Genomic DNA, 26,978 nt, shown 5'->3' with positions numbered 1-26,978 from the left:
GTCCCTTATGTAAGGAGCACCCCCTAAGGGTGTGTCCCCATCCACACCTACAGAGCCTTCCCCAGTCTGGAACATTCGTCCATGCCTGCAGGATCGGGGGCTGTTCATAGGGGCCTCTCTGTGTTCTCAGCCTTCACTTGTTGGCCTGGCTTTCCCTGGGGAGAGTCTGTATCTCTTTTCAGGTGGCCCTTCGACAGACAGGTGGCCCCGACTCCAGATCTCCTTTTTGTCAAGAGAGCCTGTGCCCATTGCATCCCTTTCTTCAGTCTGACGAGGTTGCCCCATTTGCGTATTTATCACTTAGGGGATGTTTGGATGGCTTCCACGTTGGGGCTGTTAGGGATAACGCTGTGATTAACATTGTATGCACGGGTTTCTCCCCCGGTTTTATTGAGATATAATTGGCATACAACAGTGTACAGTCTAAGGTGTACTGAGTGATGGCTTGACTCACAAGTACCCGAAGTGATCACCCCACTGCATTTAGTTAACATCCCCTCATCTACAAGCCATTTGGGGAGACATGTTTTTCCCTCTCCCTTGGGGATATACCCAGGAGTGGATACCAATGTTGTTTTGAGTTTGCCTTTACGTTACTGCGCCCACCAGAAATAGGTCTTCTGCTGCAAATTGCTTCAAAACATATTCAATTAATAAGTGCAATATCGTAAGTTAAACCATAGGAAAATGCCAACACTTGATCATTTCTGTTTCATACAGTTAAACCCCATACATGAACACATTTATACGTGCACACGCAGAAAACACACCACTCCCATGTGATGGGCCTATAGGTGGGCATGTCTACACATATACATGAATATTTGTGTCCGTGTGCGCACATACCCAAATTACATGCACTCATGTCTGTACTTATATGATACCCTTGTGCCCCAACTTGTATACATGGCATACAGGTGTACATACATGGTACACAGTTACACATACCTGCTATGCAGGTACACATGCATGGTATACATACATGGTACGCAGGTGCACATACGTGCTATGCAGGTATACACGCATGGCACACAGGCGCACATACGTGCTGTGCGGGTATACATACATGGCATACAAGCATACATACATGGCATGCAGGTATACATACATGGCACGCAGGTACACATACATGCTATGCAGGTATACATGCATGGTATGCAGGTATACATACATGGCACGCAGGTGCACATACATGCTATGCAGGTATGCATACATGGCAAGCAGGTGCACATACGTGCTATGTGGGTATACATACATGGCACGCAGGCACACATACATGCTGTGCAGGTATACATGCATGGTAAACAGGTACACATACATGGTATACATACATGGTACGCAGGTACACGCACATGGTACATAGGTGTGTGTGCACAGCATGTATGTATTTACATCTCTGCATGTATAAACATGCTATGCCCTGCACATACTTGCACGTGTCCCCATATCTACACGCACACTCCTGCCCCGTGTGTGTGCTCCTGTGCTTGCACTTAAAAAGGCACCTGTGTGTCCCCACCTGCTCACACCTGCACTCAGCCCTGCACGTAGCTGTGGAGGGTCTCCCATGGGACACCACCCCCTCCTCAGCCACAGGAGAGGAGGCCTGGCCTCTGCCCCCAAGCACGTGGACACCAGCCTATACAACATCCAGCGACTGCTGCACATCTGAGGGAGGAAGCACATGTCGGCCACTGAGGTGAGGGCTGCTGGGGGGCCGCTTGGTCCTCGGGCTCAGGCCGGACCGCGTACTGAAGTACAGGGGAGTGTGGAGGGTGGAGGTGGGGCGGTTGGGGGGGGCGCTGTCTGCATTCCCGATGGCCTGTCTTGAAGGAGGGGAGAGAAGGCAGAGCCGAGCTGCCAGCCCCACCCCTCCACGGTTCCTCTGATCCCGTTTTCTCACCCATCCCATGGGCACATTAACAACTTGGGGAGACCGGGGCGCCTGGGGGGCTCAGTCAGTTAAGCGCCCGACTTCGGCTCAGGTCATGATCTCACAGTTCGTGGGTTCAAGCCCTGCATCGGGCTCTGTGCTGACAGCTCAGAGCTTGGAGATGCTTCAGATTCTATGTCTCCCTCTCTCTCTGACCCTCCCCCGCTCATGCACACGCATGCGCGCTCTCTCTCTCTCTCTCTCTCTCTCTCTCTCTCAAAAATAAAATAAACATTTTTAAAAAAACTTGGGGAGGTGCCGCAGACAAAACGGTGCACCCGGCTGGTCCAGGGAAGCACGGGGGGGGGGGGGGGGGGGGGGGGGGGGGGCGGGTCATGGCCCCGCTCTCTCTGTGCACATTGTCCTTACCACCCACAGGCACACACACTCTCTCACAGAGTCAGTGAGCACACATCCCAGGTCACGTGGGGAGGACACGCAGCCCCAGGTTGTGCCCGCCAGATTGACATCATATTAGGCATCCCTCCTTTTACTCCCCAGAGCGCCTCTGTTTGGATGATAACTGTCCTTATCCCTGGATAACACATTGTCCCCCATGCAGGGACACGTACATTGTCCCCATGAGCTCACATGCAGGTTAACATTTGACGTGCCCCCATATACATACACACGAGCATGTACACACACGTGTACACACATGGGTAAACAGTACAGCCCACGTGTGTACACACTGTGTGCACAAGCGTGCAGCACGGATGTGCGCTCAGTGAAGTGTCGTGACCCTGCGCACCCCGGGAAAGCAGCATTCCCTACAGTGGTGCCTAGAGACGCACACAGCTCCATCCACAGGTGACCTTCGCGGTCTCGTACAGTGACTCAGAAGCGGGCTTACACACCGTAACGCTGGTGCCACGGTCACACACACACCCAGGGCATCCAGCTTCATGCACACGGCGAGCTGTGCTCACGTGGGTGGGGACAGGCTCCACTGGGCGCTGGCCGTCTGCTGCCCTGGTTGCCGCCCTGCCCCTCTGCCTCTGGCAGGTACAGCTCTCTTGGGATAGCTTTAATAGGAGAGTCTTCCGGCTGGACCCGGGCAGGCTGACGACCCAGAGGAGCAGGCCCGAGAGCAGCGCTACCGAGGAGGCACGGGTCAGTGTCTACCTGGGGACTGAGGGGCGCGGGGCTACCCTCCAGACGCCTCGGGAGGTGGGCTGGGTTCTCCACCACCTTAGAAGCCCCTGCTCTGTGCAAGCTGAGTCCAGCCCCTCCCCCTGACCCCAGGCTCTGGGAGCTGAGCTGCGACAGGAAGGATCTGGGGTAGACCATCAGCAGGGGGCGGGGCGGGGGGGTGGGGGGGGCGGCACCCTGGGGAAGCCCTGACTGCCAGTCCTCTCCTACAGGGCCTGGCCCTGACCTGCAGCCTCCGGGATGGGGAGCATGGTGGCCGCGCACAGATTAGGCTGCTGGATGATGAGGCCGAAGCCACTGGCCTCATGCAGATCATGGAAGCCGTGCCGGGCTGCAGAGTGGGCGGCCTGCACGCCACCGTGCCCATCCAGGGGGTTAACCAGCTGCAGAAGGCCAGTGTCTGTCTCTGCCAGTGAGCAGATCTTGGGAGCTGGCAGGGCCTGCATGCCTGGGTCGGCCTGTCATTACTGCACTAACACAGGGTCTCTAGAAAGTCCTTCAGAAAAGACCCGTGGGTTTCTGGAACAAGCCATGTGGGGCTTTGGGCCCAGCCTGTAAGCCTGTACTCTTGCATGACTGCCTTTCTGAGAAACCCATTGTACAGATAGGGCAACTGAGGCACTGGAGGGCCAGGGAGATGCCTAAAGCTCCACGGCAAGGCTGCAGTGAAGACTTCAATCCGGGGCCCCAGACCCCATGTCTTCCTTCTGCCTCTGCGAGGGCTAAAGGGGGCTGGAGTGGAGCCCGAGGGCCACGCTGCCCGCATCTGGATGCCTGTCTCCCAGTGTCTGTGAGAAGGATGAGGACTTGGTGACCCAGGAGTTGGCGACCTGCCCACTAACCCAAGACCTACTGCAGGAGGAGCTGAGGCAAGCCTGGCCCCCGTCACGGCCTCCGTCCCCACCCCCCCAGCCCCAGCCCGGTCTGGGCCACCTACCGACCAGTCCCTCTCTTTGCTCCCAGGGTGCTTTCAAGATCTACGTGTGGCAGGGACGCATGTCCAGCCTCCAAGAGAAAAAGGCTGGCTTCAGCCCGGCTCTGGTGAGGCTGCTGGGCCCTGTCTCAAGGGGACACGGAGCTGCGCTGGGGTCTGAGGGAAGATCCGGCAGTTCCCTGAAATCTAAACCAGGACACGTCCATTCCCGGGGCCTTTAAGGAGGGGCAGCCCCACCCTGGGGCCAGGAGAAGGATCCGTCCTGCCCTAGGAGCCCGTCCAGAGGGGGACGCGGCTTTGCCCTGGGGTCTCCGCCTGGAGAGGAGGCGCCCAGTCTGAGGGTGGAGACAGTGTTCCGCCCAGGGGTCCGAGGGAGCCCCGACAGGGGTTGGGGGAGCGAGCACCCAAGAAACCGTGTGTAAAAGGGGACCGTGGATCCGCCTTGAGGTCTGAGAAGCAAATCTCACTGGGCGCTCCCTCCTTTTCGAGGAGGGGAGATAGGGCTCTGCCTGGGGCCTGGAGGGGGCTGTCATGGCCCGTCCTCCCCGGGGCCCAGACTAAAGGGACCTTGCTTGTCCTCAGGGACCTCAGAGAAGTCGGTAGGAAAGGAGCCAACTTCTTAAGCGGCTCATGAGCTCGGTTAATTAATACTGCTCAGCGCTCGGCTGGGCTGAGCCGCAGGCCCTGGAGGGTGGAGCGGAGAATTGGGCCCTCGGGCCGCGCGGCTGACAGAGCCCCCGCCCCAGGGCCTCATCCAGGCCAAAGGCGACCCGACCGACACCCACGTGGAGGTGGTGAACGCCGGCGCGGGAACAGGAGGCAGCGCAGGGTCGGTGAGCGGGTGGGGCGGGGCCTGCGGGGGCGGGGTCTGCGGGGCGGGGCCTGCGGGGGCGGGGCCTGCGGGGGCGGGGCCTGCGGGGGCGGGGCCTGCGGGGGCGGGGCCTGCGGGGCGGGGCGGCACCCAGAACATCGGCTGGGACGGAAGACCGGGCGGGACAAGGCTGGGGGCAGGGGCCTGTGAGGGGCGGGCCCTGCGGGGCGGGGCCTGGGGCGGGGCCGGTGGGGGGCGGGGCCGGCGGGCGGGGCGGCACCCAGAACATCGGCTGGGATGGAAGACCCGGCGGGACAAGGCTGGGGGGCGGGGCCTGTGAGGGGCGGGGCCGACGTGGGGCCGCACCAAGAACCTGGGCGGGATGGGAGAGCGGGCGGGACAAGGCCGGGGGGCGGGGCCTGCAAGGGGCGGGACAAGGCCGGGGGCGGGGCCGGCGAGGGGCACCCGGACGTTGGGTCGGACGCAAGAGTAAGTAGGACCAGGTGTCGGGGATCGATGGGGCGGGCAGCGGCCGACGCGGAACGAGGTCTGCGGGGGACAGACTGGGGCGCACGAGGGGCAGCACTCAGAAAATGCCACCGGCTGGGGGAGCGTGGCCGGAGGGGGGGTTTTGAGTGAGGGGCGGGCGCGGTTGGCGAGGGCGAGGACGCCGTGACACCCTGTGCCCCCCCGTCAGGTAAATCGGCTCAGGTGAGGCTGCATGTGGGCAAGCTGCCCAGCTGAGGATGGTGGTCGACGCTTCCGGGCAGGTGGGGGTAAGGGGCATTAGCCTGGCTGGGAGTAGGTAGGTGTTAGGCGTTGTCTTCGGGTGGGTGGTATGGCCGTTAACGTGCCCCAAGTGCGCATCTACAGGGACACCGCGGCCTGTGTACATATGCACACGCCCTCCCTGCCGCTGGCTCATACACATCTCGCCTAATCAGCCTTTGCAGCTGCGGCCGCTTGCTCACGTACACTTGGCACACGGCACAGTAACACTTCAGGGTACTTAATCGTGCCCTTCAGTCAACTGTATGACATGCCATACATATACCACACATATAATTCAGACACATACACACCTAGTTGCACCGAATCAGCCAAGCTAATCAGCTGCAAACGTGTAATAGTACAAACGCTGCATCACACCTCATCGCAGTCATGCACAGCACTCAGCCCACGGGAACACACCAACACAGGACACAATCACATGCAATCAGCCACAGCCCACACAGCCACACGCTGTCAGCCACCTGTCTGGTCTCAGATCAGTGTTCCATGTTATCTGATCCCTAGTAGAGCCCTTAATTCCTCTGGGCCTCAGATGTTTTATCTATAAAATGGGGGCAAAAACTATGATCCCATCTGGCCCATGGCTGGTGTGGGGATGCTGTGAGATTCTGGGAACAGGACTTCCGGGCCTATGTGAGGGGTTCCAAGTTCTCAAGGTAGGTCAAGGTCAGAGAAAATACCATTTCTCCGAGGTCACCTCCTGTATTTGTCCTAATATGCTATTAGTGAGGGGACCCAGGAGGCATGGCAGGGGAGGGGAGAGCGGGGAGAAAGGAAGACAGGGAAAGAGGACAGGGAGAGACAGAAGAGACTGAGGAAGAGAGGAGGGGAAGACAGAGTTGGGGGACTGGATGCGAGCAGGAGAGATGGGGTACGCGGGGAGAGACAGAGCGGGACAGGAAAACAGAGGGGAGAACACAGAGGGAAGGAAAGAGGTCTTGCCACTCAGGATCTAAGCACAGAGGCCGGGAGGGGACCCCTTCCAGCAGGCAGGCAGGCGGGGGAGCCCCTGACCCGGGAGGCCTCGCTGCCGAGGAGGCGCTGCCCCTGGGTAGCCTGTATGGTCGTAACAGCCTCTTCTGCGAAAGGCAGGGTTCTTGTCACTCTGCTGGAGGACACTGGCCCAGCGGCCGCCGTCAGGCTCTGTGCGGGCACACGATGCCCAGGCATGTTTCCTGCCACTGACACAGTGGGCGTGGTTGTGCCTGCTTTGCAGGCTGAGTCTCACTGCCGCCCGGGGCCTGCCTGGGATGTCGGGCTCTGAGCCCGCGCTCGCTACCCACAAGAACAGGAAATCACACCGTTGTTAAGTATGAGGAAGTCCTTTACTTTCAGTCTTTGAATAGGCTTTGTCTTTTTAAGTGACACTTGAGGAAAGAGAGTTTCCCCCAGAGCTCAAGGGCTGGTGTCGCGGGCGCGGCTTCCGCAGGCTTGGCCGCAGCTGTGCCAGGACCGGGCCGCCCCTAACTTGCCGGTGGCTGCTGGGCCAGGGCGCGGGCCCGGCTCCGTCTCAGCAGCCTCTGGAGTCCTCGCTGCTTGTGTGTCCCGGGCCCGCACGCCAACTGCGTCCTGGCTGACAGCGGCGGCGCAAGTGTGGTGGGGCCCGACTTGCGCCCGGGCCCGCGGCGGAAGGTCACCTGCAGCCCCCTGTGCCAGCCCGGCACAGATGAGGCACGCGCCGAGGCCAAGGAGAGCTTTCTGGCCGGGCACAGACTGGGTGCGCAGGTTCAAGCGGAGGCCCACCTGAGCCGTCGGCCTCTGTTCCCAGGTGCGGTGCGCCCAGGAACCCCGCGGGCAGCCGTGGGCCCCGGCGGGTCGCACACTGTGTGCAGGCAACTGCTGCCTCACCCTCCACACAGACCAGAAGACGGGCCGCGTCCAGTGTATCCTATACCTGTGGCAGGTGCGCTGGCCCGAGCGGGGTGGCCGGCACCTTCGGGCCCCGGAGCTGAGGCCCCGAGAACGGGATCTAAGAGCCGCTCCAGGCCCCCACTGTCCCCACCTGCAAGGCCGCCACGCCACCTCCCGCGACGCCGAAGGCCCGAACTGCAAAGCCGCGGAGCCCTGGTGCAGGCGCGTGTGGCCGCGGGCAGGGAGCCGCCTCGCGTCCTCGCCACGTGCCCGCAGCCCCTCACGCTCGTGCTGAGCGCGTGCTGAGCCCAGGGCCCCGTTTACCGCCCCCCCCCCCGGGGTTCCTGGTGCTGATAGACGCCAGCAGCTCCAGGAGCGGCCGCTGCTTCCGTTTCTGCCCCTGCTCCCCGGAGCCGCCACAAAGCAGAAGCACAGGACAAGGTGAGTTGAAGGGGAGTCAGGGCCTTGTCTGGGGCCCCCGTTTTCTGTCCTAAGGGAAAACATGCCCTGACTCCTCGGAGCTGGGGGCGGGATCCATTTGGAAAGGCCTGGTTCCCTCGCACAGGCTGACGGGATCCCCACCCTCACACTCAGAGGGTCTAGAAAATAGTCTAGCAGGGCCCAGGGAGTTTGTCCCTCACCGGGACAGGGAGGCGGCTCCCCAGAGCCCTTGCCTCGTGCTGAGGCCCGGCCGACTTGCAGGGGCGCACGGGGCACAGTGGGGAGGAGTGGCCTGCACCTGCCACCAGGCTCTTCCACGTGCAAGACACCGACAGCTACAATGCCAGGACCGTGGAGGTGCCAGCCCGTGCCTCAGCCCTCCCCCCAGGGATGCCTCCTCGGCCCTCCCTCCAGTGACACCTTGCTGGTCACAGCCACACCTGCGACCTCTGGTTTGGAAAGGCACCTCTACCACCGGCCTCTCGGCTTACCCCTCGGGTGGGTGCCAGGCTAGGGACGGGTCTCCGCCCCCACGAGGGCGCAGACTTCGTGTCCAGCCTCAGCCAGGCCAGGCGCGGGTTCCTGTGGAACCTGATGGTACATCTGGGAATCTACTGGTCAGAGGCAGGCCAGGCCCTGCCTCCCCTCCTTCCGGCCTCAAGCGAGGAGCATGTCCCTTCCCAGGTCTCTCGGGCGGAAGGAAAGGGGGCCAGTCCCATTTGCCAGCGTTCCCTCCAATGTTCATAAGCCATGGAGGACCCCGGGGCCTGGGGTCCCATCCCATTCTCTGCATCCGGAGGGGGTCCCGGGCCTGGGAGGGGGGAAGGCGACACCCCTTGCTCACGTGTGCCCTGCCATCGGCCTTGGCCTCCGGGGACTGGGGCCCAGCTCCCCAGAGTCCCCTGTGAGGGGGGAGGGCTGGAGGTGAAGACCCCCTCGGGGCCTGACCCAGCTCTCCGTGGGGTGGGCCAGGGCCGCAGCGGTGGCCAGCGTGAGATGGCGCGGGCAGTGGTCACTGCCATCCCTGCGGAGAACAAGGGAACGGTGCTGGAGAGTCGGGAGCCCCCCCACTTCTGGGGGGAGGCCCTGGGAGGCCAGGCCCCCTACCCCAGCGACAACAGGTACAGGATTGGGAGGAGGGCGATTTCCTTCCACGGAGGAGGCAACTGAGACCCAAAGAGGGCGGGTGGCCGCTGAAGGATCACGCAGAGAGCGGGAGAGGCACCCTGGGGCCGAGGTCTCTTGGTCCCCCGCTCCAGGCGGTCCGGGAGCACAGCCCAGCCCTCACTCCCAGCCCTGGCTAACTGGGAGCAGGAAGATGCCCCGAGAGCTGGGTCGTGGCGCCCTCTGCTGGTGAACGTGCTCCCTGCCTTGTCCCAGTCCCGGACCTTATCAGTGACCGAGGGCAAGACAGCAAAGCCCCATTTCCCTGCCCACAGTCCGCAGGGGCCGAGGTACCAGTGTGTGGGGTGGGCGTGGGCGTGACGTGTGGATAAACAGCGTGTGGAGTGTGTAAACGGACAAGGGGGTGTACCAGAAGTTAAGGCAGGGTGAGGCCTTCACGGGGCGGGGCGGGGGGGGGGGGGGGGGGGGGGGGGGGGGGGGGGGGGGGGGGGGGGGGGGGGTGTTGCTGGGTCAGGGCGGTGTGTGCGCCCCGGGGCCGGGTTTATACTCTGTACTCCCTGCAGGTCCCCTGAGCCCCCGAGTACGACTGTGCCCCTCTCTCAGCCTCTCTTCCCCTCTCCCACTTCGGGGACCAGGAGCTCCCCCCTGGGGAGGGCGGGCCCCAGCCTCCCCCCGCCCCCTCCACGCCCCGCCAGGCGGGCCGCCCCCCTCCCAGGGCCCACAGCCCGGCCGGCTCCCGGACAGGCCATGTAAGTGCTTTCCCACCGACAGATGGGCCTGGGGCCTGGGGCGTCTCTGGGGCGAATGAGGGGATGGGGGGCCAGAGGAGGCCCTGCGCCCCCTGCGGGGAAGCTGCCCCTCCCCTGGCGCAGGGGCCTGGCTTCCGGGAGGCGTGTTGTGTGTGCCCCTCACTGCCCGGCGTCCACGCTGCCCGGGCTCCCCGGGGACGCCTCCGGCCTCCAGCCCGACGGAGTGCTCCAGCCGCCCGGCCCTGGCAGAGAGGGTGCTCTTTCGCCAAGAGGACCTGGACACGTGTGACGTCATGTCACCGGACAACCTGGCAGGAGGTGGCGGCCACCGCTGTCCGGCCGGGCGGGGGTGGCAGGCGGCGTCCGTGCCTGTGCCGCCGGCGCGAGTGTGTCCCGCCGTGTGGGGCTGAGGGGGTGTGGTGGCGTGTGACGGACACCGTGAGCGACCGTGCCCTGTTGGCCACGGGGAACCGCGGGTCAGCACGAGGCTGCAGAGACGCTGCGTCCAGGACGCATGTGCGGCTGCGACCGGCTTCTAGCTGGGGCAGCTCCGCGTGCCTTGCGGCACATGCGTGTCCGTGGGAGGGCCTGCACGCGTCTGTGGGTCCCTCGCGTGGCTCCGATGGCTGCGGCCAAGCACTGGCTGTCCCTGGGGAAACTAAGCGCCTGGGTGACCGCAGGGAGTCACTGAGTGTTTGTGGGGCTGGGTCCTGTCTCTGAGACTACACACGGCAGTTTTGGGGGCTTCCTGTGTTTTCAGGGGTGCGCGCAGCTGTGGGATGGGGCGATTGTGTTTGTGGGCGGCCACGTGACTGTGGGGGTGGTGAGTCATAGCCGTGGTCGTGTGTGTCTGCCTCAGGGAGCCTGCAACACTGTGCATGCAGCCATGAGGCTCGTGTGTTCCCATCTCCCTCAGCAAAAGCGAAGCCCTTACCACAGCCCACGGGCCCGAAGGCCCCAACCCCCAGGCTGGTGTGGCCCCCCCCAAGGCCGCGGTGGCCTCCTTGCTGCTCCCCAAACATGCTCGGCCACCCTCAGGGCCTTTGCACTGGTACTTTCTCCTGGTTACAGCACTCGACTTGCTCCCACGCCTCCCCCAGATCGTTACTCAAGTGTCACCTTCTCAGGAAGGCTCTCCCTGAGTCTATTAAAATGACAGTGCAGGGGCGCCTGGGGGGCTCAGTTTCACATCCCACTTCAGCTCAGCTCATGCTCTTGCAGTCTGTGGGTTTGAGCCCCGCATCAGGCTCTGTGCTGACAGCTCCGATCCTGGAGCCTGTTTCACAATCTGGGTTTCCCTCCCTCTCTGCCCGCCACCCCCTGCTCATCTTGTCTCTCTCTGTTGCTCAAAAACAAAAAATGTTAATAAAAAATTAAAATGACAGTATCCCCCCTGCACCACACCCCCTGCCTTATTTTCCTGCCTCTGACATAGTACATATTTTACTTATTTACTCTCCCCACTGAAATGAAAGCTCTATGAGAGCAGGGATGTTTGCCTTTTTTTTTTTCCCCATTGCTGAACTCCCAGTGCCTAGAACAGCGCCTGGCACACAGCAGGTGCTCAGTAAATATTTGTGGGTTGAATGTACACATCCATGCCATGTCATCTTCCGGCACGTTGATGGGTGTGGGGGTGCTGGCTGTGCCTGGTGTCTGGGGGGTGTGAGACCATCGAATGGACAGAAGTGGGAAGAAGTGGGCAGCCCTGGGCAGCCCCTCCACTCGCCCCAGGCCAGGCGCCCTCTGTGGCTTCGGGAAGCTGCCAGTACGTGGAAGAAGGCGCTGGTGGACTGGGGCTGGGAGTGCGGCAGGGAGGAGCCCCGCCACGCCCCGTGTGCCGGTCAAGCAGAGCCATGAGCCCCCCCACCTTCGCCGGATGGCTCCCCACCTGGGACCCCTACAAGTGGACTGTGAGTGAGGCCTCAACCCCCAGGCCCCCCCCCCCAGGGGAGTGTGCCCTGAGCCTGAGCCGACTGGGAGGAGGCAGGGACCTCCCATGGGGGGGGGGGGGGCGGAGGCCCGGTCTTGCCCTCAGGCCCCCTCCGGGTCCCAGCGGTGCCCTCCACCCGGCCCCCACCCTGACTCTTGCCCCCAGAGCAGCCAGTCCCACAAGGAGGTGCTGGAGGGCAGCCTGGGAGCGGCGCCGGCCACAGCTGAGGTGACAGCAGCGAGCACAGGGTCCTCCGGGCTCCCACCAGGGTCCGCGCTCGCTCCGCACAATCCGGATGGGCAGAACGGGCCCTGGCGGGTGGCAGGGTCTGCACTGGGGGCCCCGTGGGAGCCTCTCCACCCTGCCCCAGCCTCAGTCCCCTCTCGGAGCAGGAGCGCCACACCTCCCCTCTGTCCAGAGGGCCAAGCAAGGGCAGGCCCCCCAGGCCCCCCAGGCCGGCTCAGGGCATGGGCTGCAGCCAGGACCCAGGGCAGGGGCGCCGGCACCGGCTCCAGCGGCCACCACGGCAGCCCCCGCCCGCGGTCAGGGGAGCCCGCCCCGCGAACAGCTGCCACGTCGGGCTGCCCAGGACCCGCCGGAGGGTGTGGGCCCAGCCCTCAAGGGGGCGCCCACCGCCCCTGCCACTCACCACCCCTAAACCTGAGCCTACACCTGAGCCAGAGGAATCCGGGCATGGCCCGCTGGGGGTGGGCTGTGGGCAGGTCACCTGGGGAGACGTGTGACGGGTGGGGAGACGTGGGAGAGGAGACCTCGGGCCCTGTGAGGACACCACTGGGTGACAGGCCTGGGTCCTGGGCTCCGCTGACCCCGGTCCCTGCACCCTCTCCCCGCCAGCTCTACCTCTCAGATCTGACTTCCAAGAGATCTCTGGGAAGTCCAGGAAGAATTCTGTAGCCTGGCAAGTGGCGGCGGCGGCAGCAGACGCAGCTCAGCTTTTCCTGAGCCCAGGCCCCGTCCGTGTCTGTGCCGCTAATGTGGCCAGACCCCCAGGGGTGCCTTCCCTGCATGTACCTGAGCCCCCGGTGGCGCCCTGCTGGCATTCCCCGGTCACCCCCTCCACCCCAGTCAATAAAAGTCCATGCCCCCCCCCCCAAGTCCGTGTTGCCTGGGCTTGCAAGTCTGGGTCACCTGGTAGGTCCACCTCTGGGGCTGGAGGGAACATTCCAGAGGACTGAGCTCTGTCTTCCACGGAGGGCTTTGTTTCTTGCTGGCCCTTGCTGCCCAAAGGGACAGACAAGCCTACAGTGGGGGGGGGGGGGACAGAGATGGGCTGGGGCCAGTGTTCCCACACGTGTGCACACACGCGCCCTGTGTGGGGCTTTTTCCGGCATTCAGGTAAAAAGACCACAGGACTCAGTCTTATGATTTTTATAAAAACCCTCAACCTAGGGCTGGCGGAGGGCAGAGGGCTGCAGTGTTTTTCCTAATGGCACGGAGGAGCGCGCCAGGGACCGAGCGGGCCCCTGCGACCGCAGAGGCAGCAGCTGTGACAGTGTGTCGGAGCCGGAGGCAGCTGCAGGCGCCCCTGCAAGCGGACAGAAGACCCGGCCTGCTCGCCGCCGCCAGAGGCTGCGAACCTAGTCCTGGATGGACACCTTCACAAACAGGGTGGCAGACGGGTGCTGGTCTCCATTCTTTGACAACAGGTGGACGTGGCGGTACCCTGGCAGGTGGGGGGGGGGGGGCAGGAAGGAACACACGGAGGGTCCCGGTCACTCGAGGACGATGCTTCGAGGGACGGCGGGCTCCGCCTCCCCGACCTGGTCTCCCCGCCTCCACCCCCACTCACCCTGCTTGAGGCTGCCCAGGGGAATGGTGCTCTGGCCAATGAAGTCGTTCTTAGAGGAGGCGTCATAATCCTCCACCACGAAGCGCACCAGGGCGAGCTCGGGCACGACCACCTCAAACTCAAACTCCGTGTCCCACCAGGGGTTGAAACCTAGGGGTACACGCACCACGTCAGCCGCGCGGACACCAGCGCCAGTGGCCGGCCCCGCCCAGGCCCAGCAAGTACCGTTATTGGTGACCACCGCGGTCTGGCGGCTCGCCATGTCCCGGCCCACACCGTGGATCTCCACCGTCACCTTGGGGTCCACAATCGAATTCTTATTCTTGTTGACTTTTGGCAACTGCTGCCCGGAGATGACCTGAAGAAAGGCAGGGGGCTGAGGAGTGGCGGCGAGGGAGAGGGGAGGCCCCAGGCTCCTGTCCCCCTGGGGGCCGGCCATACCCTGACACGGAGCCGCTTCCGGGTCCACCAGGGCCCCTGAGCCAGAGCTCGAGAGTTAAAGGTAGAGTCCGGGTCTCGCAGGAAGGCGGGCTTCAGCACGTAACCACAGGCCCCGTTGTCCTGGAAGCGCCCCTGGTACAAATCCATCTCTGGGCCGGGCGTCTGGAAATTCAGGGCCACTGTAGGCAAGACAGGGCAGCCACACACAGGCTGAGGGCTGGTCTCGGGGCCCTAGAGCCCACCTGCGCAGGGTAGACTGAGGCCTTAGAGCCACGTGGGGAGGCAGAAGCAGGGTCCAGCGTCACGCAATGCCTGCTTCCCTCCTGCCACTCCCTGACCCACCACACCAACCTCCCATTTTCTTTCTGGGGCCAGAATTCAAAGGACCAGTATGCTAACGACGAGGTTTCAGACGCTGTGACTTGCTAGTGGTGGGATTCTTTCCATACTGAGACTACCAGCTCCTGAACCCACAGTGCCCTGCGTCCGGCCCCAGCCGGGTCCCCAGAAGCTCCTGGCCCCTGGCCCTCTGGACCGAAACGCTCCCCCAGGCCTCCTCGCAGCCTCCGGCAGCCCCCGGCAGCCCGTACCGATCTGGCAGCCCCCGCTCCACATCTCCACGGGGCTGTAGTTGGAGGAGTCCGTTCTCCACCCTGCAGGGTAGATCCTGCTCAGGTGAGTCACGTTGTGCCGAACAAAGCTGTTTCCTGAGAAGGGTCCCCGAGGTCAGAAGTGCAGACCTCCTGGTGAGCCCAAGACCCTCCTGCCCCCCCCCCCCCAGCTCTATCTGCTAACAGCAGAGAGGGCCGACTCTGCCAGTCCCGAGCACGGGGAGCCGGGCCTGCCCCTGACCTGACCGGTGCAAATGGTCAGACAGATGGACAGCACCCGAGGGGGCAGGGCCAGGGCTCACCTGCTTCTTGGAGCAGTCGGAGGGCACGGTTCTCGGAGAAGGACACCATCTCATAGAAAGCCTGCCCTGGGGTGCCGGGGCTGGAGAAGCCCCCAAAGCGGACACTCTTGCAGTAAATGACCATATCGGAGAGCTCCTGCACTAGCCTGAGCCTGTCCTCCTGGGGGCCACGGGGAGGCCCAGGTTAGATTCGGAGGTCGGGGCACTGAGAGAGCCAGAAACCCAGACACGGAGAGACAGAGGGAGACAGACAGAGAGAGGGGACAGAGGGTCTGAGTGGCAGCCTCGGAGAGCTGAGACCAGGCAAACATCCCGTGATGGAGGAGGTCCCCGGCGGCCCCGCCCCCACGACTCCCCCTCGAACCCTGGGCTTGTGCTGCACTCGGCTCCTCACGGCCTCGTCCTCCATCTCAGCAGCCTCATCCTCGTCAGACACGACAGTGGCTTCGGGGCCACCCTCCCCAGCAGGGGGCAGGAGCCCCCCAAGCTTCTTCCCCTTCAGCAAGATCTTTCCCTTCAGTTGCTAAGAACGGAGAAGCAGCTGGTCAAGACCCATCCAGCTGGCCTCGCAGCCTGTGCCCCTGCCCTCTCACAGGGGGACCCCGCGCCCGCCGCGGACCTCCGGGGACGGCAGACTGGTGGTGGCCCCGTCCAGCGGCCGGTCCAACAGCATGGGGCCCAGGACGGTGCGCAGGTGTCGCGCCATCACACGCTGCTGCTCCAGGCTGCAGTGGTTCTCCAGGGACAGGATGACGGGGTAGGGGGACGCCTGGAGGCCCCAGGGAGGTTAGGAGGGGGGGCCGCCGCTACTGCGGCCCTCCTCACCCGCCGGGAGCGCGCCCACCTTGAAGGCGTAGTCCCGGATGGCCCTGAGCACGTCGCAGAGGAGGATTTTGGAGGTGAAAGTGTAGCCGTGGTAGATGATCGGCTCCAGGTTGGGGCCGTCCCAGCAGTCGAGCTCCAGGCAGCGGCAGCCCTTGCACAGCGCCCTGCGGGTAGGCGTGGCGGCTAGGCCCTCCGACCGCGCCCCTCCGGCCCCGCCCCCTTCCCGTGCCCCGCCCCCCGGCTGCCCGGCCACGCCCCTCCCCGGCCCCGCCCCAGGCAGGCCCGCCCCGCCCCGGCCCCGCCCCCCGGCTGCCCGGCCCCGGCCCCGCCCCCGCCCCGGGCCCCACCGGATGTAGGCCTCGGTGCTGCTGGGCCCGGTGAGCTGGTCCTCCAGCAGGTAGGTGTTGTGCGAGGACGACACCAGGTAGTGGCTGAGCGGCTGGCCCATGTCCTGGTAGACCCGCCGGTGCGCCAGGCTGAAGGCGCTGCCGTCGGCGGACAGCAGGTACATGAGGAAGCCGTCCTTGGTCATCTGCCGCTGCGCCCTGGCTGCGAGGGAGGCGGCGGCCAGTCAGGGCTCTGCCGGGCGGCCACCTCCGGTAGAGCTTCCCTGCGCCCCGTCCCGAGCTCTGCCTTGCTCGCGCTCGGAGGAGGGAAGTCTCATCAGTCGTCAGACTGTGATCACCGCAGTGGGGCTGGCCCCCCCGCCCCCCACACCCGGGGCCACATCTCCGTGGAGCCTCCAGACCCGGGCGGCGCAGGGCGGGCGCAAAGAAGGACGCAGGAGGAGGGGCTGCCATTCCAGCCTCCTCGTCCCTGGAGGCTCCGCAGTCCCCTCTGGAGAAGGAACCGAGAGGGGTCGTGGTGCCGGAGCCGGCCCCGTCGTGGGGCAGGCCGAGCCCCCTCCCTCCAGCCCCTTCCGCTCGGGCTGCGGCCCCCCAGGCCTCCCCCAGCCCGGGGGCCAGGCCTCCGCCAGCCCGGGGCGGCCCCAGCGTCGGCGGCCCCGCCAGGCCCTCACCCGCCTCGCTGGGTTCGTAGCGCTCAATGAGCGAGAGGGCGAGCGCGGGGCCGGCCGCCTCCTCCCGCTGCTGCTGCTGCAGGAACGTCACTAACTGGTCCACGGACAGCGCCCCCCCGGAGCCCGCCGCCTCGGCGAAGGCGCGGTCAATCTCGGCCCGCTGGGTCAGCATCTTGTAGAAGACCTCAATCTCCTCGTCCTCCAGCGAGTCTGTCTGGGAGCGGTCACATTCCTGCAAGGCCACGCGGGCCGGGCTCAGAGCGGGCACCCCACTAGGCCGGGGCCCCCCAGTCCCCGCCCCTCCCCCCCCGGCCGGGCCCAGAGCGGGCACCCCTCTAGGCCAGGAGCCCCCAGCCCCCGCCCCTCCCCCCCCTGAAGATCCTCCGGGCGTAGCTGTCGTCCACCTGGATGTTGAGCTCCTTCAGGAAGTTCTGCAGCTCCTTGAAGCTCATCTTGTTGTCCTTGTTTTTGTCAGCTTTTCGCAAGCAAGAGTGAATCCAGCTGGGCAAGAAGTAAGGAAAGAACCAGGAGCCCTGACACCCCCGAGGTCCCAGCTGGAGCCGTGTTTCCAGCTCAGGGTTGGGTTAGCTCCTGGGCCCGGGTGGACTCAGACCACCCACCAGGAAGTCCCGCCGAGTAACTGCACACCAGCATTCCAGGGACAAGATCCGATGGCCTCTCCCGAGGAAATGTGACACCCAAGAAGGGGTCTTTTTTCGATTTGCTGGCTTTGAACCCTTTCAAATTTTTAAAACACTCATTTTCTCACTGTAAAACAGTCCACTATAGACAACTTAGAAANGGCCGGGCCCAGAGCGTGCACCCCACTAGGCCGGGGCCCCCGCCCCCCCACCCCGCCTCACCCTGAAGATCCTCCGGGCGTAGCTGTCGTCCACCTGGATGTTGAGCTCCTTCAGGAAGTTCTGCAGCTCCTTGAAGCTCATCTTGTTGTCCTTGTTTTTGTCAGCTTTTCGCAAGCAAGAGTGAATCCAGCTGGGCAAGAAGTAAGGAAAGAACCAGGAGCCCTGACACCCCCGAGGTCCCAGCTGGAGCCGTGTTTCCAGCTCAGGGTTGGGTTAGCTCCTGGGCCCGGGTGGACTCAGACCACCCACCAGGAAGTCCCGCCGAGTAACTGCACACCAGCATTCCAGGGACAAGATCCGATGGCCTCTCCCGAGGAAATGTGACACCCAAGAAGGGGTCTTTTTTCGATTTGCTGGCTTTGAACCCTTTCAAATTTTTAAAACACTCATTTTCTCACTGTAAAACAGTCCACTATAGACAACTTAGAAAATGCAGAAAGTAGGGGTGCCTGGTGGCTCAGTCGGTTAAGTGACTCTTGAGTTCGGCTCAGGTCATGATCTCACAGTCATGGGGTCAAACCCTATATCGGGCTCCATGCTGAGCATGGAGCCTGCTTAAGATTCTCTCTTCCCTCTCTCTGTCCCTCTCCCCAGCCAGTACTCTCTCTCTCTTTCTCAAAATAAACAAACATTTAAAAAAAAAAGAAAATGCAGACAGTAAAACAAACCCCCCATAGATGTATCTCCCGCAGATAATTACCATTAACATTTCAAGGCATGTCCTGGTTTTCAGTACATCACTGTCAGCCCGCCTGACGGAAGCCCTTGAGGCTTATTTTACAGGAGGCACCAAAACTTTAATCCACAGATCACACGGTGAGGCTACCACGGGCACAATCCAGAGCCTGGCTCGTGCTCACGATGGGGGCACTCCGGCCCCTACTTCTCCCTTACCTCTGTCCCCTCTCCCAGACTAGACCTGGAGAAGTCAAGAAAGACGAGATCCACAGCACATTCCACAGAAATTAGAGAACAAAGACCATGAAAACAATTCTTAAGAAAACAACAGCAGGGGCGCCTGGGAGCATCCGACTTCAGCTCAGGTCATGATCTCCCGGTTTGTGGGTTCAAGCCCCACGGCGGGCTCTGTGCTGACAGCTAGCTCAGAGCCTGGAGCCTGTTTCGGATTCTGTGCCTCCCTCTCTCTCTGACCCTCCCCTGCTCTCGCTCGCTCTCTCTCAGAAACAAATAAAAACATTAAAAAACACACACACAACAGCAGGTTTATAGAAGTCACAAAGGAAACAACATAACTGATGCCATATGAACTTTAAGCAATTCTGAGAGTCAAATAAAGAAAAAATAAAGTGATCCTGAAAACGTTATGATGACCCTAATAGCTAAATGAGAAAAGGACATAAACTGACCTTTTACAAATGTTCTTGGTAATCAAAGCTATTAACGATTTGCAAATGAGCTGCAATTTCTTAAACTGGAAGATCAGCAATTTCAAAGGATGTTACTTTGAAGGCAGGCAGGGGTGAGGTGACATGGAAACTCCCATCTACCACATCTACCATTCCGGACAAAGGAAAGGACAAAGAAAATCAGTTCAACCCTCAGGGACCTGGTATGGAGATACAGCTAAAGCTCTAAGTGTCTACATGTTTGAATCACTTAATTCACTTTTAGGAATCTCTTGGTAAGGAAATACTCCTAAATAATGAAAGGTTTTATGAACACAGTTCTTTGCAATGTTACTTATAGTGGTGAAAGACTAAATGTCCAAAGCTAAAACAACAGAGCACTAATTTATAGGGTATCTACTCAATGAAATATTACACAGTCATATTCCCCATATTATACACTGTCTATGGGGAAAGAATCATGACATGTTGCACGGAAAGTGGATATAAACATATGATCTCCACTATTTTTGGCAAAAGCACTGAAATGCAGAAAAGATTGGGGGCAGAACCCAAATCAGCAGTTTCTAAAGGAGGTGGGTTTTGGGGGCCTTTACAACTTCCTTCTAACATAGCCATATTTTATGTATGATATTTACGTGAAAAAATAGGGCAGAATTTCAGGGTGGTTCAGCCAAGCATGAGGTCCCCATGCCAAACGCTCGCTAGTCACTAGGCTGGGATGGCTTTAGGCACAAGTCTGTCCAAGCACAAGCCTATACTACGGAATTGGACTTTTAAGAAAGCCCCAAATCATGTAGGGATAGCCTTGGAAAAAACACTTAAAACTCTATGAAATGCTGAAAAGCAGGGAGTAAGGAAACTAACAGGGCTTGAGGTGTGTCCTTCAAAGCAGCTGGATAATCAGAAACTGAGATTAAGACGGTAGTTCCATCAAGTAGCCTCAAAATGGATTAACGTAGTTGGAATACGTTTTTTTAAATGCATAACTTAAACTCTGGAAACTACAACACAATGTTGAAAGAAACTAGGGAAGATCTAAATAAATGGAAAGATACCCATATTTACAGATTCGATGTTGTTAAGTGGGGAATACGCTCCGGACTGATCTATAGGTTCAACACAGCCCCTACCGTAATCATGGTGGCCGCTTTGCAGAAACTGATCCTAAAACTCATATGGAGCATCGAGGGACCCAGAAAGAAAGAGAAGAAAGAAAAAAAAAAAAAACAAATGTGGAAGACTCACATGTCCTGTTTTTAAAACTTAGTACATTAACTAACTTGGATTTAAATTATAAAAAAATAAAATTAAAAAAAACCTTAGTGCAAAGTTACAGAACTATATTGTGGTGGTACTGGCGCATCGATATGTCTAGATAAGTGGAATAAAAGAATAAAAGATACCCGACATCATTAGCTATCACAGGAAATGCAAACCAAAACCACAAAGAGATACCACTTCATACCCACAAAGCTGGCTACAATAAAAAAGATAGGAACAAGCCTTAGCGAAGATGTGAAGCATTGGAACCCTCATACAGTGCTGGTGAGAATGTAAATTTCCTCACTGGAGAACAGTCTGGCAGTTCCTCAAATGGTTAATTCAACATTCATTTCCCATAAGGCGTATACATTCTAGGTGTATACCGTACAAAACTACACAAATGTTCGCAGCAGCAGTGGTTCATAAAGCTCCAAAGGGGAAAGGGAAATGTCTGTCAACTACTGAACAGATAAATAAAATGGGGAATAACCACACCATGGAATAGGATTCAGCCGTAAGAAGGAATGAAGTACCGATTCTCACGACAGCATGGATCGCCTCAGAGACACACTGAGTGAAGGAAGCTGGTCACAAAAGACTGCATCTTGCATTTATAGATATCCAGAAAAAAGGCAAACATATAAAGCCCAAATGTAGATTAGTGGGTGTCCAGGGCCTGGGAGATTATGGGGAAACGGGGAGTGGCTGCTCATGGGTGTGGGGTTTCTTTTTAAGGTGACGAAATGTTGTAAAATCACTTGTCACTCTGTCACTATACTAGACAGCACTGACTTGTACACTTTAAGCAGGTGAATTCCATGGTATGTGAATTATATGTCAATAAAAGTGTCATTAAAAAAGGCGCCAGAGCTGGACGGCTCCACCCAAGTCCTGTGTGCCAGGAGCCTGGTCACTCTGAATCATAGGCTAGTGTGTTGTTGTGCACCCAGACTTGGACGAGAATTTGCTTTAAGCCCACAGGCTGGCCTGCACACCAGGCCCAGGGAAATTTGGCCACTCCCCCCCAAAATGGCACCAGGGTACCATGACCTCCAAATTCCCAGAGAGAAAAGAATGTAGTAACTCCAGGAAACAGGATTAAAACACCCAAGGCCCGGCCTCCCATCTAAGCAGGCTGCTGCCATTAGCCTCACAACCCTGTGCTGGTTACTAGGGGGAGGAGAGGGGACATTGGGGGCTGCAGTGTGAACCAGACGGGGTTCCCAGAACCTGTTCTGCTTCCCTTCAGCCAAGGACTGAACTGGGTTCCCCCAAATTAATATGCTGAAGCCCTGAGCCCCAGTATGATGGCCTCCGGGGGAAGGCAGGCTCAGATGAGGTCACGGGGTGGGGCCCCACGATGGAATCTGTGCCTGTGTGAGAGGAGACGCCAGGGATCTTGTTCTGTCTCTCTCTCTGCCACGTGAGGACACGGTGACGAGGCCACCACCATAAGCCAGGAAGGGCGTTCACCAGACCCCGACCATGGACCTCCAGCCTCCGGAACTGTGAGAAAGTGAATTTCTGTTGTCTAAGCCACCAGTCGATGCTATTTTGGTGTGACGGCCCGACCTGGGTACCTTCCATGCCCAGGCTGCCCATCCACAGGCTGGGCCGGGCCCCACCGCCACCTAAAGGATACTGGCGCAGCTTCTGCCGCTGGTCCATGGAGCCCGAGTGGTGGATGATCTTGCGCAGGCCCTGCACCCAGTGCTGGGCGTCGGCGGGTGAAGGGGCGATGAGGTCTAGCGTGTTGCGCTGGTCCTTGAAGACGATGGAGAAGCAGCGCTCCTCGGGCACGTCCCGGGCATACTTCTCCAGGCCCTCCGTGCGGTGCCCCATCCGCACCTCCTGGATGTCCTCGATGGAGACTGCATGAAGGGGACAGATGGCAGAGAGAGCTGCGAGGCCAGCCCCCGCCCCCGATGTGCCCGAGGCACAGTGTAGGGGCCACAGAGCCAGGGCTGGGGCTCAGGCCTTAGCCAGAGACAGAGAGAGGGGCGAGCGGGCAGACAAGGGGGGCAGAAGCGGGGAGGAGGCCAGGGACGGAGGTGCTGGAGGAACGTGAGCCACACCTGTGGTGGGCAGGGGAACGCACAGGGAGGGACGGGGAGAGGCTGGCCTTCGAGAAGGGCACCTGGGACCCCAAGCCTCCTGGTTCTGGCCCGGGAGGGCGCAGGACCCCTGGCAGAGCCCCGGGGCCGGACAATGGGGGGTCCTGGAGCCTGTGACAGACTGGAGGCCACAAACCGTCCTAATCGCACTTGACTTTGGACCCCCAGGCCCTTCTCCTGACCATCCAGGAGACAGAAGCCACTGCCCTGGGGTGCAGGAGTGCAGGGAGAAGGGCTGTGTTGGAGCACAGACAGGGCCTTGCCCTGCGTGTGTGTGTGTCCTGACCTCAGAGCACCCCATGGCAGGGAGGGTGCAGGAAGGCCGTTGCCCTCTGGGACCCCACGGGGTGCCCCTGAGGAGTCTGAGGGCGTACGTCATTCTGTCCTTAGAAGCTGGGGGAGAGGCCTCCTGTCACATCGAAGCCTTCCGAGCTTCCGGGCAAGCAAGGCCCTGCCTCCCTCCCACCCTCAGTGTGTCCTCCGTGGCCTGGCCGCCCAGTCCCCCCAGCCGGGCTCGCGCTGAGCTGCCCGGCACCAAGGTCCAGGCTCTGTCCCTGCCCACCTGCGTCCTGAGCTGTCCTCATCCGTCCGTCCCGGGCGCCGGCCGCAAGGTCACCTCTTCCCAGTGCCCGCCTGCCCCCCGAGTGCCCAGACGCCTCCTGGCCACCTACGAGCCCTCCGTGTAGGGCACGGGCCCGCCCAGGCAGCAGGCTCCGAGAGCCAGACCCATGCGCCCCAGGCCGCCTGCGGTGCTGGGGGTTATTCGTGTGTGGTGCTGGGGTATATGCGTGTGGTGCTGGGGTATCCGCGTGTGGTGCTGGGGGTATCCGCGTGTGGTGCTGGGGGTATCCGCGTGTGGTGCTGGGGGTATCTGCGCGGAACCCCTCTGCCCGCGGCCTCCTGTGCCGCCAGGCCCACCCCGGCTGCAGCGGCCCCGGGCCAGGGTGACAACAGGAAACCTGAGCCGTGCAGCTGGGCCAGCACCCCCACCCGCACCAGAGAGAGATTCCAGATGGCTCCGCTGCTGATAATGCCCTGTCTGCCCCCGGGGGCCAGACTGGGGGGACTGTGGCAGTGGAGGGGTCAGGGAAACTTAGCAGGAAGCGGAGGCCGAGAGAGCTGGGGCCGCTGCCCCTCTCCTCCCTCACCTGGCCTCAGTTTCTCCGAGGACAGCACATCTGGGGCAACAGTCTCACTGCTCGCCCAGGGCAGGGAAGCAGCCACCACGCACGCCCAGCCGGGAGCTGTCTCAGCGTCTCTGTCACCCCGCAGCCCCTCTGTGCGGGCCCTCCCTCGTTCCCCCCTCTGCTCTCATCTGGTCTCCTGCCCTGTGTGCACAGCCCTCCCAGGAGGAGGGCCCAGGTCCCCTTCTGCCGTGTCCGCCCCCACGTGCTGGCACGTGCCGTGTGCTGGCCGCTGCGCCGGCTCCCGGGGATCCCCGGGGCTCAGGGAACAAGATGCCCCGATCCCGCCAGGCCGCCCCCCAGCAGCGTCTGACAGGAAGCCCCGTATCAGGGCAGAGGGCTACGCAGGAGACTGGCTGGTGCCACGGACAGGAAAGGTCTGGGTCACTTCCAAGCTGTGTGGCTGATGTGCCACAGGGTGGGTTTGTGAGAGCACTCAGCCTCCACCCGCTGCAGGCCTGCCCTGCCCGGAAACCCACGGCCCAGCTCCTCATCTGGCCCCGCTACGGGCCACACCTCCTCGTTTCTAGCTGCTTGTCCTGAGGCCAGCACACCCGCCCCCAGGCACCCTCAGTGGGCAGGCCCTGCCCTTCCTCCAGGCCCCCCTCCTCCCCGCCCGGGGCCTGATCTCACTCCCCAGGGGGCTCACCCAGTCTCTGTGCCCCCCTTCCCTACCCTGCCCCCAGCCAAAGGCGGGGACCTGGGTTCTGTGAAACCCAACTGCAGTGGTCTTTCTGCTCGGTCCGATACCACAGCCCCGCCCCCCCACATGTGCTATTTAAATATAAATTAGTTAAAATTCAGGAACATTAAGAATTCAGTTCCTTAGTCACCCTAGCCACATTTCACGTGCTCAAGGGCCAGAGGTAGCCAGTGGACCTATACTGGAGAGCACAGATCTAGAACGCACCTATTATCAAAGAAAGTTATTTTGGGTAGCACTGATCTACAACTTCCCCACCGTGTACAGATGCAGAGGGGATGCTCATTTTACAGAATCTTTAGGGCTTTCTTTCTGTGTCAAAAGGTAGCTTTCTCTGTGAGGCCTTGCTGGGGGCACTCCCCATTTGCAGGCCTGAGCCTTGGGGTCCTGGGCCTTTTCCGAAGCTTCCAGAAAGCTCTCAGGCCCAACACCCTCAAGTGAGCTACCCAGCGAAGGGCTCTCTCTGCTCCACCCCACCTCTTTGCTATGGCCTCAGTCCCAGGAAGGAAGTGCGTCCCATGGCCCCACCTCACATCCTGGCTACTGATACCAGGAAGGGCCTTATCTGCCCCCGGACTTTGGGCCTGGCTTTTGGCCTCACTACGCCTGGAGTCAAAATCCACCTGACTCCCCTCCTTCCCACATCTGTCTGGGTGGACACCCTGTGCGTTCAGGCAACAATCCCGGCAGCCTCCCTACTTGTGAGCCGGACCTTCCCGTCTGGGGTCACGGTTATGTACCCCGGCCCCCAAAGGCTTTAGCCTCTCCGTCTGTGCTCCTCCATGACCGCCCTCTCCGGCCCAGATCAGGCCTCAGCTTCCCTATCGGTGATTTAACAAACTCTTCCCTCCCCGCCGCTCCTTGCTAACTGCAGCTCCCCCATCTCGGGTCCTGGTTGTGTGACCGACCTGGGCCCACCAGGCCAGGCCTGGGGTTCCCTTCTGTGGTCCTGGTCCAGGACTCACCTCCCCCCCCGCCCCCACCAGCGTCAGTTTCCCCACGCAAGCACAGGCTCCCCGCTCGGCCCCCACCCTGCAGCCCCGGGACACTCACACAGCTGGGACTCCGGGGTCCGCATGACCTTGCGCGACTCCTGCCAGATGGTCTTGCAGTCTTCCTGCAACTTGTAGAACCGCTCTCTCCGCCATGAGCTGGACTTCACCTTCAGGAGCTGGCTGCCCTTCAGCAGTGCCTGTAGGTCCCCATCGTCCTGGAGGCCTGGGGGGCAAAGCCGGTGAGATGCCTCTGCCTCCTGGGTCCCTGCGGCCCCAGGACCCGGGCTAGCTGCTCCCACCGCCGACTCTTTCGGGGCCCATGTCTCACCAGCCTCCTCCTCAGCTCTTGGTTCCCTTCTCCCACTGTCACCCATGCTCCAACCTGATCCTGGAGCCCTGCCTCCTCCAGGAAGTCATCTCTGATTGCCAGCTGAGGCCATGTCAGCCGTAGGACACCCACCCACTCCATGCCACACTTTACAGGCTGACCTGCCACCGCAGCTGAATGGCCAAGGGGAAAGTATCTAACTCTGGAACTTCCGGTCCCTGGGGAGCTAGACGCCCAGGAGATGGCCCTCCTGGTCATGCTTCGGGATCCGAGCCGTCCCAAGGAAGCTGGGGCCAAAGCGAGGCCCAGCCCCCAAGCAAGGACCCCCACCCAGGCTGCATGGCTCCTCCGCCCAGCTGTCTTCAGAGACACAGGCGGCCTGCGAGGCACAGACTCCCAAAGACACGATGCCCTTTGTCCTAGCAGGTCCCAGCAGCAGGTACCGAGGGGCCGGGGCCTGGATCCCTGGATCAGACCCTGTAGCAGCAGTGAGGGGGGAGAGACCACGCCCCACCTTAGTGACTCATGAACACAATGTAGGGATAGACACATCTAGGTCTGTGCCTCCCACCCAAACCAGATGCAGGCGGGCACCAGCTCTCTTCACAGGCGATCGGCCATCTCCCCTCACTCTGTCCCCCAAACTAAAACGAGGTGGCCCTTCAGCACCTTTACCCGTCTCCTCCAGCAGGGCGGTGACATTAGGGGCCGTGTGGGTCCAGTCTGAGGGGCCTGGAGCTAAGCCCATAAGCGGTGCTTTTCTGAGCCCAGATCCGCAGCCCCTGAGAGGTTCTCCAGCTTTATCCAGGCTCCCGCTCCCCCCACCCCAACCGGCCTGCCCCACCCACAAGACATACAGAAGCTTCTGGACCACTTCCCCAGGCCTCAGCCACCCTCGCCCTCTCTATCCCGCCTCAATCTCGTGCCTCCACTGGGGACGGTGCTCAGTGCTAACAACCCTCTCCCCCCCCACACACACACACCCCCCAGTGGCTCTGGGCAGCTCCCCTCTGTCCCTGGGCCTCTGTTCCCCAGCAGCACTGGGTCAGAACACATTAGGAAGAGGGTCTGGGGCTCCTCAGAGGTCTGTCTCATGTGTCTCCTCCCTCCTTGGTGCCAAGCCTCTCACACTTCTGGGGCCCCTCTGCCTCAGTGTGGGCGTCCTGCTGCAGCCCCGGGGAGGCTCAGCGGGGGCACACGGGGCTCCCGCGGGGCGCCCTGCTGTTGGCTGCGTCTGTGACTGAAGCGAGAGGAAGGGGGCAGGGGGTTCCCAGACGCCCGAAGCCAGTCCCCCAGCCCCTCCGGGGCATCCCACTGCCCTTTCTGAGGCGGGGGGACGTCTGGCAGGGCACCTGCTTACCCTCTGCCTGGCCCCTGCGCCCCCGCCCGCACCGCAGACCGTAACGGCGGGGGGGGGGGGGGGGGGGGGG

The 26,978-nt window shown here is 61.4% G+C and overlaps 2 protein-coding genes across 4 annotated transcripts in view; one reads left to right on the top strand and one right to left on the bottom strand.

Moving 5' to 3' along the window:
• The first annotated feature begins 1,528 nt into the window (after positions 1 to 1,528).
• On the top strand, positions 1,529 to 12,379 carry VILL (villin like). Its single transcript, XM_039237213.1, is given in 21 exon segments — positions 1,529 to 1,699; positions 2,939 to 3,046; positions 3,298 to 3,497; positions 3,871 to 3,958; positions 4,049 to 4,126; positions 4,766 to 4,852; positions 5,528 to 5,541; positions 7,113 to 7,347; positions 7,391 to 7,699; positions 7,831 to 7,914; positions 8,176 to 8,327; positions 8,424 to 8,511; positions 8,803 to 9,076; positions 9,209 to 9,368; positions 10,003 to 10,174; positions 10,549 to 10,611; positions 11,523 to 11,593; positions 11,595 to 11,649; positions 11,651 to 11,701; positions 11,887 to 12,039; positions 12,140 to 12,379. Coding segments are annotated over 21 exon segments (2,814 nt in total). The 5' UTR covers positions 1,529 to 1,567.
• Positions 12,380 to 13,104: 725 nt separating this feature from the next.
• Positions 13,105 to 26,978, bottom strand: part of PLCD1 (phospholipase C delta 1) — a 19,607-nt gene continuing 5,733 nt past the window's right edge. For 2 of the 3 annotated variants that reach the window (XM_039237268.1, XM_039237267.1), the window contains exons 2-15: positions 25,279 to 25,443; positions 21,867 to 22,095; positions 17,592 to 17,721; positions 16,729 to 16,960; positions 16,058 to 16,259; positions 15,730 to 15,874; positions 15,505 to 15,654; positions 15,250 to 15,408; positions 14,886 to 15,045; positions 14,563 to 14,679; positions 13,973 to 14,151; positions 13,757 to 13,889; positions 13,532 to 13,681; positions 13,105 to 13,405 (exon numbers count right to left, since the gene is read on the bottom strand). In XM_039237268.1, the coding sequence (XP_039093199.1) occupies positions 13,320 to 13,405; positions 13,532 to 13,681; positions 13,757 to 13,889; positions 13,973 to 14,151; positions 14,563 to 14,679; positions 14,886 to 15,045; positions 15,250 to 15,408; positions 15,505 to 15,654; positions 15,730 to 15,874; positions 16,058 to 16,259; positions 16,729 to 16,960; positions 17,592 to 17,721; positions 21,867 to 22,095; positions 25,279 to 25,443 (2,237 nt within the window). In that variant the 3' untranslated portion in view covers positions 13,105 to 13,319. Of the gene's footprint in view, positions 13,406 to 13,531; positions 13,890 to 13,972; positions 14,152 to 14,562; positions 14,680 to 14,885; positions 15,046 to 15,249; positions 15,409 to 15,504; positions 15,655 to 15,729; positions 15,875 to 16,057; positions 16,260 to 16,728; positions 16,961 to 17,099; positions 17,501 to 17,591; positions 17,722 to 21,866; positions 22,096 to 25,278; positions 25,444 to 26,978 lie in introns of those variants that run through there. The other variant, XM_039237266.1, reaches the window with a different exon arrangement.

This window comes from Hyaena hyaena, unplaced genomic scaffold (genome assembly GCF_003009895.1).
Source record: "Hyaena hyaena isolate Hyena2069 unplaced genomic scaffold, ASM300989v1 scaffold_121, whole genome shotgun sequence".
Lineage (NCBI taxonomy): Eukaryota > Metazoa > Chordata > Mammalia > Carnivora > Hyaenidae > Hyaena > Hyaena hyaena.
The sequence above is the reverse complement of the archived record's forward strand: the minus strand, read 5'-3'. Positions and strand labels throughout refer to the sequence as shown.